Raw genomic sequence first — 12170 nt, 5'->3', positions numbered from 1 at the left:
TTGCAAACCTTAAAAGGCTATATAAGTGCTAGATATCATAAGTTAAATAATGTTAAGGGGAAAAAGAATACAAGATTGAGTCAGCAAACCAATTACAAGTAGGCACAAATGTACATTAACAAGAATAGAAAGAGAATATAGAATGATGTTCATTGATCTTAATTTTTATTAGATACTTTTTTAAAAATAAAAAGGTTTTTTTCATTAACAAATGCCTAACCTTAAGAAAAAGAATAAGCCATTCTGATCAATAAATAGGATCACAGATTTAACCAGCAGGTTCCTGAGTTTTCCAGATTTCCAGAAGGAAATTTTGTTTCTCCAGGAAAATCATATGACTACATGGAAGAGATTCTTTCATTCAAGAGAAATGATAGATGTCTACACATTTGTTTTGGTTACATTTCCATATTTCACTTGGTAAATGGTTTATTTTGCAGTGTCTTCAGATTCAGACTCTGTTATATGGATCTCAAGACAAAAGGACAACAGCCACCCAGCAGACTCTTGACTCATTATCAAAGTGAGTTTGATTTGTCCTCTATGCTGCTTCTTTTACCATTGTCTATTCTATTAACTATTTGAGAATTTCAGATAAGATAGGTTATAAAAAGTCCTGTGGAAATGAACAACTTTCTGTTTTGGAAAGTTCCTTCAGCTTATGTTACTTACCCACCCACAAGTTGTGCAGGATCAGGTCTTTTGAAATCACTGGGACAAAGTATCATTTTTGTCCATATTTTATTGGAATAATTTAGCTCTTTGCTTTAAGTGACATCATAAGGAAACTATAGTCTTTTCCTTTCTTCAGGTCAGTAACATAGATTAACATTCCCATAAAACAAAACAAGTTCAACAGAGAGCACTCTTGAATGTTCTGAGCTTCTCTTTAGATCTCAAGGCTATTCTTCTTGGGGAGCTCTGGAGATGTATTAAGGAAGCTTTAACAGCCCCAATCTACTCTCTGATTTCAGTCCAAATTTTGTCTTAAACACTGAATGAAGAAGCAGATTCTGTCTGTGAGTGGCAAACCATTAACTTAGCCCCAACTTCACCAAGAGTAATCAGACTAAAAGAATATTAACACTTGCAAAAGAAATAAATGAGACAAGAGAGCTAGAACATGGTATTACAATAAATGAAGTCTTAGGTTCTTTTTCTGCAGTAGAAATGCTAACAGTAAGGCCCCAGAGAGATCACGCTAAAACTTGAAAAAATTTTGCTCAACCACTTCATTCAAGAACCAGTCATTTAAAGTCTAATCAATAACTGGATATCATCTCAGAAAAGCTAGAGGCAATATGAAAGATAAGAAAATTATGAGAAAGATAACTGTGTTTTATACCAGTTAGCCATATTCTTGGCTTATTTACATTCCTCCTGTATCACCTTACTTAAATATAGCTTTGCCAGATGCTAGAAAAGCAAAGTCAGTAATTAAAGATTGTATTAAATAAATCTTGTAAATAGTAAAGACTGTATTTTGAGAAGAATCTTTCTTATCTAGTCTCTCTTCTATTTTGCAGGACTCCAGAGGGTACGGCAAGACAGAAACAATCTAATAAACCAAGACCACCATTTTGTGCTGTTGTTCCACAACACACTATATTGGGAGGGACTAAGACAAATATATATGACTGATATTTCTTACCTTCCCCAGTGTGATTTGATTTTGGCCATACAACCAAGTGTTTATGTTATAGGTGCCATGTGCACACTCTCCAACTAGAAGAGTGACTAGTACAATATAATACAATGCCCATTTATTAAGTGCCTACTATGTGTATAGCACTGTACAGCAAGAGTGCTTTAAGAATAGTCTCATTGTTATAACATGTACTGACAGGAACTAGTGATGTAGTGAATTGCCCAGGGGTCATGTTTTTACAATTGACTATCTTAGGATAGCTTGATGTTTTTATAAAAGATTTGGAACCACTTCAGAGTTTTTGTTTTTTGTTTTTTCTGAGATAAATTCTTTCGACCCAATCCTTTCAACATTCAAAACTGCCAAAGTAATAAAATAAAATGTTTTGAGCTTTAAGCTATAGCCATTTATGTGCTTTATCTGATTGAACACATTAGTTTCTTGTACAGGTTTGGAGTTGGGTTTGGAACAATAAAATCCACTAAAAAGCTTTTTTACAGGAAGGCAGCAGTGACTGAGAATGAAATGCTAATAAAAAAAAGAAAGAACTTGAAAACTACCACTGTAGGAATGTGCACGTGTGTGTTTTTCCTTTTAATAAATGCCTTACCTTAAACTTACACCATGTTTGATTTAGAGGACCTGGAGAGGCTTTTGTGCCAATGAAAAAGACTCAGCTTTCAAGTAATACATTAGAACTTCTACTTAAGTCTTTAATGTGGTCCCAAACCACATTGGTTCCCCTGCCTCCCCAGTCTGCTCTGCAGTGGTGTCCTTCTCACTGTGCTCTCAGACTCAGAAGCCTTTCCTAGGCAGGAAGCGTTAAAGATAATGGAATACAAAGCACTATAGTTCTTTTCCTTCCTCTCTGCACACCAGTTTAGGGACTTTAGCACTTAGTAACTTTAGGGGAGATATGCAGTAGTTAGCATTTCATATGCTTCTTAAAGCATATGATACCTAGATACCTTGAGAAATCCTTGCCTTTATTCTCAGAAATTAGACACCCAGAAGGCTTCCTGTCACTTGAAGGTGGCTGAAGAAATTCTCAATTTTAATTTGCAAATCTTCCTTTTTCCTTTCTACAGCAAATAGTTAATAGTAGAAACATTAGTTTTCCAGATTGTAGAAGTCAGATAGAAATGAAGAAGAATCATTGGTGGGTAGGTGGTTTTTCTCCCCTAATTCCTATGAGGATGAAAAGAATCAATGCTAGAATAATTTAGTTGGTTGTAAGGAGAAGATTCTATAGAATTCTTTACCCTATCACCTAGAGATAAGGAAAAAAAAAAGAGAAACTTTCCTGGAAAAAGAAAGTACAAGTAGAAGAGAGACAGTGGAAGCAGAAGGCCCACTCATTTTTCATGAACTTCTGATATGGACTTTACATTATTTCTCCCTTCACCCAGAGTAGCCAACTTTTGACATCACTTTGAGGGGTGTAGAGGAAAGGGAAAGAGAGACTAGAAGGTTGGTGAGGGAGAGAGGTAAAATAGATACAAACCTGAAAGTCTTCAAGAAAGGCTCTCGAAGCCTGCTTTGAGGGTCCAGAATGTCCATGAAAGTTCCAGCTGTCAGTCTTGGTTCAGAAGACCAGAGAGAGATTGAGTCAGCGCTGGTGGGTCTGGAGTTTTGAGATCTAGTCCTCCCTAGCCCAATCTTGGAATAGACCTGCACCACTCAAGGGCTTCCTGGTTCCATTCCATACTAGATCTGATTTCTCTAGTCTTAACTCCTTGTGGAATGAAAGTCAAGAAGGAGGCACTGGAGGTCTCACAAATTCATTCTTTTTCTTAAAATTCCTATTTGTATAATTGCATTAATAGCTTATTTTTCCCCCCTCTACATCTTTTTCTCACCTTGGTTCAATACTGAATTCTCATGGTTACAAATATGGACTTTTAAAGAAATATATACCCATACACTAATTTCTTCCTTTTCCATTTTTTTTCTATAGTATCAGAATCCTAAGTGGAGACCTGAGTTCATCCCAACAACCTTAATCTCATGAACCCCTTCTTCAGTTTACTTGTCATCCATCCATCTGCTTGAATGCTTCCCCAAATAGCTGATTTATCCTCCCACTGTTTTTTCTCCTTCTTATCCATCATTCTATATCATTTTCATGTGATCACCCTTCTACTCTTCTTTCCCAGGCTTGTTTCTATTTTTCTCATCTCTTCTTTGTCTCTGGGGGGAGGGGGGGGGCGATAAAATGGCCTACACAAAGCTTCAGATAGAGATTTTTCCAACCCAAGGAAATCCCTATAGGGCCTTTGCCCACCCTTTCCCTCTCACAAAGAATGTGTATTAACTGTATTTAGATGTAACCCAGCCCTCTCCCAGTAGGCAGATTCTACTGGTGTTATTTTTCCCTTCTTTCTTTGGACCAAAAGTCAGGGTTGTAAACCTTTTTAGATCAGACCAATTTTAGACTCAACAACTGAGATTTTCTCCCTTTTACTTTCAAGTACTGAACAATACTGAGAAAAACAAAAACATACAAATTCATTTTCATTCTTTAATAATGAGAATGAGAGAAAGGCAGTGAAAAAAATCTAAGAACATAAAATACCAGTAAGATGTATGTTGCATTGTAAAATTATAGAAATGCAACTCACATGCTTATCCTGAATTGGACAAACTATTTTCCTATTACTCTCATTTTAAAAGAAAAAAGTCGAGTAGTAAAGCTCTTTGATGCTGTAGTTGTGCTTTTAAGTATTAATCTTTATCAGATCATCATTCATAGTTGCTAATCCAGAGCTGTTTCAGAGACATCAGTGTTGCTCATGTAAACCTAAGCTCCAAAACCAAAGATTCTGTGTGAGAAAATTAGTTTATTACTTTTTAACTTTTAAATTCTGTGATTCTGTTTTAACTAAATGTACTGCAGCGCACATTTATTTTGGAGCTGTGAAAGTCTTCAGTATTTCATATTCTATATAAGTTCTGTTACTAAAATAGACATGCCTCATAACCAATTCATTCAACATACATTTGTATGCCTACTGTGTGCAAGGGATGGAATTCTTATTGTGAGAAAATGGGTAATTGTCTCCTCTCAATGAGGATATAACAGTCAATTATACCCCTCCTGACCTGCTTGTAGGACAAAGGTCTCAGATCCCCTCCTCCCCCTCAGGCTAACAATATCACATGGTTCAAGGAACCCTGTTCTCAGTAAAGTCCACCCAGAGTTATATCCATATAAGGAAGAATAAGGTCCACCCCTGAGTTATGTCCATATAAGGAAGAGGGATGGGAACACTGCTTTCCAATTAGCTAGTTTTTGCATGTAGATTGTAACCCTTGAGTAATAGGACCAAAGATGAAAAAGGGGAGGGTCCATTTGGGTTAGGGACTAGGGTATAAAACAGGGCCAGAGAGCCCCCTTTCTTTGCATCAATTAGCTGCACACTAGGGTGTCATGAGTTCCTGAGAATTATTGAGAAGAGGATAAATCCAAGCTGAGAATTAATTATTCAGACCAAAGAAAATTCTTTAGTTGTAATTCCCTGGACACTTTAGGGAAAAAATTCTTCTTTGACTAGGCAGTTAACTGGCTGCATTTTCCCATTTGTCTGTGACTGCAGAAAAGAATTACCTTGGGGCTAGAAGGAGACCTGGATATCTCCAATTAAGGACAATTTGTTAAACAAGTCTCACAGACATCCATAGCAGGTTCCAAGTATGTTTTTCTCTTTGTACACTTGCAACATCCTAACCAATCTTAAGTAACATAAAAAATGATGTAAAAACTGGATAATCAGCTAAATGTCTCTTGAGTACATGCAATAGGAACCAGGGTCCAACCTCTTAAAGGGCTTCCATTGCATTTGGAAAAGGAAACATAAAAATCCCAACAGTTGATTTAAAAATCATTTGTCTGGGTGACTAAATATATAGCATAGCTAGAGGCTATATGAAAATCTCTGTTGGGTTCAAATTAAAACTGTGAATTCTGAACTATCTCATCAGAACTCCTCCCTTTTGGGTCCTCATGGAAAAAAATACTCTGCAATTAAATTCACCCACTATAAGAATACTTATAACTATCTGTGTGAACCTGGGCAAGTCACTTAACCCTCACTGCCCCACAAAAACAAAACAAAACAAAGAATACTTATTTTTTTTATAGTTAAAATTATTTTGGGGCAGCTAGGTGGCACAGTGGATACAGCACTGGCCCCGGATTCAGGAGGACTTGAGTTCGAATCCGGCCTCAGACACTTAACACTTACTAGCTGTGTGAACCTGGGCAAGTCACTTAACCCCAATTGCCTCACCAAAAAAAAAAAAAAATTGTTTCTCTGCAAATGAAAAGAAAACAAAGTTTCTTCACTGTCAGAGCCCACTATTCCCTAAATTCTAAGCCTTCATGGAACTCCCTGTCCTAAGTGGAGACTCTCAACCCCTTTTCAGATTCTAAAGAATAAATAAATGAATAAAAAATACTGTAGTTGTACAAGGGTTACAGGTCATAAAGGTTTGGTTTGGTTTGGTTTTTTTAAAGACCAGACTGTGTTAGGAATTCCCAGTGAAGAAACCCCTTCTATACATTCAGATCAGCACCACTTCTGTTCTTAAAGATTTTCCTGGAGGCATGGAGAGGTTGAATGACTTCATCTACCACCACCACCACCAGCAGCTCACAAAGTCAGCATTTATGTGCCTGGGGCAGTTCTTGAACCCAGACTGTCCTGAGTCCAAGTTTGGCTTTCTATCTATGATGCCCTACCTTCCAAAGCCCTGTCTTTATGGAATGGCTGTAATACTTTAAAAAAAATTTTTACAGTGGTTCTGTTTGAAGCTAGCATTCTATCTGCACTGTCTTCTGAAAGATTTATAAATTATATTTTTTAACCCTTCATTTTGAAGTTTCTTCATGTTAGTGACTTTCCCAAATTCACCCCATTTGGCAGCCTCTGAAGTTCTGAGCAACTAACAAGTTCTAACTCAAAAACTCATGTTTTTTATTTATTGTTTATACACTATTTGGAATGGATTTGAGACATTGGAAATCCTTCTAAGTACCTTTCGCCCAAGCTGTGAATATTTGCTGCAATAAGAACATTTAAATGACCACATGTGCTTAGTAAATTACTTTAATTATAGTTTAAGAAGCAGTGAGAACAAAAAAATCTTTGAAAAACATTCTCTTTGATATCCACATGAATGACCTCTTATTCTATTTTGGGGCCTAGTGAGTTTTTACTCTTTGGTATGAGATTTTTATTTAAGTCTTAACACTCCTGATGTGTTTTTCCCTACCTGAATTCAGGGTTTTCTCATATTGGAAGAGATACATAGGACTCATAATAACTGCTAATCTACAAAACAGTCTCTAAACATACTCTTCAGAGGGTTTTTTATGTTTGTTTCTTTTTTACATTACACTTCAAATAATCATAGGTTATGTCTACATAGTGTCAGATAAATCTGTTGAAAAGTGAAAAGTTCAGTAGTAAGTGAGTGCTGTGTTTTGCCTGAACAATGCAAAATTGTGGCCTTGACTCATTTTTGTGCATATGTGTGTATATGTGTGTTTAATGAAATTGACTGCTCTCAAACTGCCTAGATATATTTGTGTTGGCTACACTAAACTGCCGTGCTATATAGTCATACAGTTAAAATAGGCATGAGGTATTCCTAAGTAATAAGGCAAAATAATAGTAACAGTTCATGTTTTGCCTGCAAATTGCCAAACCTACCACTGTTTAAGGATTTCTTCTTTGAAAAGTATATTTCAACTTCAAGAAGAATGTTAATTTTTAAAAATTCTTCTTTGGAAAAGAGAATAAATAACTAAATATGTCCATGTTATTTTTTTAAATAAACATACATCTTGAAGATGGTTAGCTAAAAGAGTTGTGTAAGTAAAAAAGCTTAAGGCAGAAATGATCTCTCCTAAGCAATAAAACAGACTGTCATGATGGATATTTTATGAAGAATTCTGATGACATAAACAGTACAGACTGCAACTAAAATTCTCACACAATTTTGAAATAAAACTCTGAAACAGAATTGAATCTAGAAGGGTGAGTTATATTGTCATTTAACTCCTGGCCACAGGAGAGAGAATGGGGCAAAATGGAAAGCACACCGGGTTTGAAGTCAGGAGATGGGGCTCTGATTCTAATTCCAGCTCTGCTCCTGCTTTGCCACCTGGGTGACATGTAGCTGGTCATTTGCTTTTCCTGAGTCTAATTTTTATCATCTACCAAATGATGGGGTTGAACTTGATGGTTTCAAGGGTCCTTGCTAGCTCAAAACCCTATGATTCTGTGCCAGAGAGAAAGAATGCACTAAAACACTGCAATTCAAATGAATCACCTTTTTCTCTCTACTTCCATTTACACAGAGAGGGCTATTAAAAAAACAAAAACCGACCATCTTAAAAGCTGGACTACATTTAATGTGCATCTCCCCATAATATGCAGATTAAGACGAGTCACTTTCAATAAATCTTCTCTGTCTCAGCTGCCAAAAAGAAATGGTGCTAAAAGGATACCTTAAAGAGTGTTTAAAAGTATAATTTCTATGATTATACACATATTTTAGATTAAAATATTTGAGAATGGTAAATCAAATTTGAAATCCAATTATAACCTAAAATCAAGATAATTTGTCACTGAAGTTGAAATTGCCCTTAGCACTTGATGTCTCACTTCTACTACCCTACACAGTTACATGGCACCATTGCAAAAGACACAGGAAACATGAGGGAAAAACAACCTGTCTCCTTGCCTAAAAATATTGATTGTTTTTCTTGATACATTACAACTTGTGTTGCTAGAGACATTATTTTATGAGATACCCTTGCACCTTTAAAGATAGCAGCTTTTAAATCATATTATTAGAGCATATGATAAAAGCTGATCCAATAAAAACTCAGTGATTATCCGATCTTTATCTCCACTGTATATTGTGTGTATACATATACGCCTCTTAAGTCTGTGCCATGGAGCATTTTCAATCCCACTGTATCAATCTCTAGTGAGTTTGTACTACATTGTGATCTAGGAGCTGTTGCCAATTCCTTCCCCTACCCCAACCCTTCAGAAACTCTTTTTGTATTTTTAAACATGTTATTTACTTTCCTGAACAAAATTTATAATTACTATTTATTTCTTCTCAAAGGACAAAATCACCAAGAATTTATATTCTTTTTTCATCTCTGAGTCTGGAAAGGAAAAGACCTGAGTAATGGTATTTAAAGAGGTTTGCCATTTGACTGTCATTTCTTTAAGGTACAATATTTTACTTTTTACAACTATACAGCAGGGGCAGCTAGGTGGCGCAGTGGATAAAGCACCGGCCTTGGATTCAGGAGGACCTGAGTTCAAATCCGACCTCAGACACTTGACACTTACTAGCTGTGTGACCCTGGGCAAGTCACTTAACCCCCATTGCCCAGCAAAAACAAAAACAACAACAACAACAACTATACAGCAGATCTTTCACCTAATATTTGGTTTCTACATTAATCTGATTTATATCATTTTATATGATGTCATTATAGATTCACATCATATATATTTTAGATTAATATCATTTGACTGCATCTCAAACTTCTTTCTACAAAAATAATAGTAACAACTGAAATTTATATAGCATATTCTACTTCAAAGTCTTTTCCTCACAAAAATCCTTTCAGTTGGTACATATAATCTCCATTTGATAGATGATAAAACCAAAATTTCCAGAGGTTACATCTCTTGCCAAAGGTCTCTTAGCTAATAAGTAGCAGATTGGAGAATTGAACCCCAGGCTTCCAACTCCAAATCTCGTGCACTTTCTGTGGAACTACGCTTCTTAACACTGTTTATATCTCCTCGTGTTATAGGCATTTATACTCTTTAATTACATCAGAATTCTCTTTGTACCTCTTATATCCCTAGTATATATTTGATGAGTTGAATTAACTAACAAGATTATAAAAACTCCTTGAGTGTAGGGACCATCTATCTTCCCTGACCTTGTAGAAAGTAAATGCTTAGTAAATGTTTGTTGGTGTTGAATATGAGTAGCTATGAATTTCATCAAGTTAAAGAGAAGTTTGAGTGTAATATAACTTGAACTGAGCTTTTCCTATGCTTAGGGTTATGACAGAACTCGCAGCACAAAGCTACAAAGTAATATCTTTACTATCTTTATGCCCCATACACTACAACTTGAAATAAGACTGATTCTATAACCTATACACATTTCTAGTCTTTTAATTCCTTAAAGCTTTATAATACAGAATAGGCATACTGACTAAAAATATTATAATAGAATATTTAGTTGGTCACTCTATAAATAAATATGACATTTTTAAAGTAAGGGAAATTGAAATCTGTTGGTTCAAATCCAAGAACAGAATTTTCCTTTTATGGCAAATTAAATGTTTTCCTGAAAATACTGAACTCAACAGCAATTTATAGTTATAATTCTTTTTCTGTAAAACTGTCTATGCTAAACCTAAAAGTGCAATGTTGTCTCTGGCAAAGAGATTCAAGCTAATTGTCTATTTCCCCTAGAATGTTAGCTTATATGATATTAGCACATGCAAATGAATTAACCCTTAAATGTTATTTTAATATAGTTACTCTTAAGCATCTTAATTACAGATAAGAGCTTATCATTTAAATAGATGTCTGACATTTCCAGGGCCAAGGACAAAACTGATAAACTATCTCCGGTAATGGACAGAAGACTCCAGTTAAAAACCTCTTAAAGATTAGAGGAAATAAATGGTTACTTTTCAAAATTCTCAAAATTTCAAAATATGCTACATATTAATATGACTCCTCCATGAAGGGGTCCAGGAAGTAAATTTAAAATATTTGGAGCTCTCTCTTGGAATTATACAACAAATTGGATTTGGGATCAGCAATCCCAATTGGTGAGTCCCTTTGAAAAAGGAGTCAATTTAAACTATCAGTGTGTTGGTTAGGGTACTATATAAGATACTATTAAAACTCAATCTGTTTGAATTTTCAAAACCAGTGTCCATCATTCTCTTCCTCCTCTTCCTCCTTGTCTAGATAGAGGAGAGCAATTTTCTTTTCATCAGAAATCACTGACCTTTGGTCTACCATTCTCTGCAGCTGTACTGTTTTATCAAACATAGCCTTCTCTGTGACGTGTTCACCGTAAGCCTGTTTATCTTGAGCAGCAGAAACCTGAAAACTCATACTTGCTTCTTTGTCCTTCTTGCTTTCATTGTCTTTCCAGTCACCATCGTCAGACACAATGTGAACTTTTGCTTCCTTCCTTGCAGGAAAAATTATGGTAGTTTCTCGTGTGCTTCTAGCAGTGCTGGGAGTCTCTTCTCTATTAGTCATATCCATCTGAAAAGTAAATGAAGTTTCTTTGGGCCCCCGTTTAATATGTTGTATAGACTGGCTGCTCTCTGCTAACCCTTCTGACTCAGAGATATCATCTGAGCCAGAGAGTGTAAAATATTTAGAGGGGGCAGCTAGAGGGTGGCACAGTGGATAAAGCACTGGCCCTGGATTCAGGAGTACCTGAGTTCAAATCCAGCCTCAGACACTTGACACTTACTAGCTGTGTGACCTTGGGCAATCACTTAACCCTCATTGCCCTGCCCCACCCCCCCAAAAGATTTATAAATGGGTTCCTGGAAGATAATTTCTTCGGTCGTTTGAGTTTCTGTGGGGCCTAGATGAATGTGCCTGAAAGATTTGCTAACAACTGATGTTACATCTGCCTCTGATACATCTTATGCAGTACTCTCCTTTAGAGATTTAGAGACAAACTCTTGGAAGGTATTTTTCTCAGACACAAGAACATCTTTCTGACTTAATTTGTAATTTCTTATAGATCTGTTTGTGTCTGAGGAACCAGCTGTGGAAAAATGCCTCCAGATTAATTAAACTCCATGTGATGAGAAATTGGTCCACAGTAAATTATCTGTTCGGTTATCTGAAATTCTTGGGGACTAATTCTAAAGTGCCTGATTGATGACTCATCTCTATTAGAATTGTCTCCTTTGAGGCTGAATTCCCTTTTGTCAGAGGGAGGGCCACTGCAATCTGTTCAGCATATACTTCTTTGGGGTCTAATTTAAGGAGTCCTATAGGACTCTGGGTGCCTACTGACCCTTCTGTCTGGGAAAGATCTCTGGTTCCTCCAAATTTACCTGCTTCCGAAATGGATCTGTAGGGGGCAGCTAGATGGTGCACCAGGCCTGGATTCAGGAGGACCTGAGTTCAAATCCAGCCTCAGACACTTGACACTAGCTTGACACTAGCTGTGTGACCCTGGGCAAATCAATTAACCCTCATTGCCCCACCCCCAAAATAAAATAAAATAAATGGATCTATAGAAGATAACTTCTTGATTATTATGAAATTGTTTGGAAACTAATAAAAATTTCCCTAAAAGTTGTTAGTATCTTTGGAAAACTCCTCCTAAGACTTTCTGTGCCACCCATTTCTTGAGATAGAAATAGAAATAATCTCTTCAGCCAAAGGATTTTCTTAAAGACCCAACAGAATGTCTCACAGACCTA

At 36.2% G+C, this 12170-nt stretch overlaps 2 protein-coding genes across 2 annotated transcripts in view; one reads left to right on the top strand and one right to left on the bottom strand.

Annotated features, from left to right (window-relative positions):
- Window positions 1-2215, top strand: part of TTC23 (tetratricopeptide repeat domain 23) — an 86871-nt gene extending 84656 nt beyond the window's left edge. The window contains 2 exon segments of the mRNA XM_043980645.1: window positions 441-523; window positions 1527-2215. Of these exon segments, the coding sequence (XP_043836580.1) occupies window positions 441-523; window positions 1527-1641 (198 nt within the window). The 3' untranslated portion in view covers window positions 1642-2215.
- Window positions 2216-6740: 4525 nt separating this feature from the next.
- SYNM (synemin) overlaps window positions 6741-12170 on the bottom strand; it is a 47653-nt gene continuing 42223 nt past the window's right edge. Inside the window, exon 5 of the mRNA XM_043985371.1 lies at window positions 6741-10986. Coding sequence (XP_043841306.1) covers window positions 10633-10986 — 354 coding nt within the window. The 3' untranslated portion in view covers window positions 6741-10632. The remainder of the gene's footprint in view (window positions 10987-12170) is intronic.

Source organism: Dromiciops gliroides, chromosome 2 (assembly GCF_019393635.1).
Source record: "Dromiciops gliroides isolate mDroGli1 chromosome 2, mDroGli1.pri, whole genome shotgun sequence".
NCBI classification, from domain to species: Eukaryota; Metazoa; Chordata; class Mammalia; order Microbiotheria; family Microbiotheriidae; genus Dromiciops; species Dromiciops gliroides.
The sequence above is the reverse complement of the archived record's forward strand: the minus strand, read 5'-3'. Positions and strand labels throughout refer to the sequence as shown.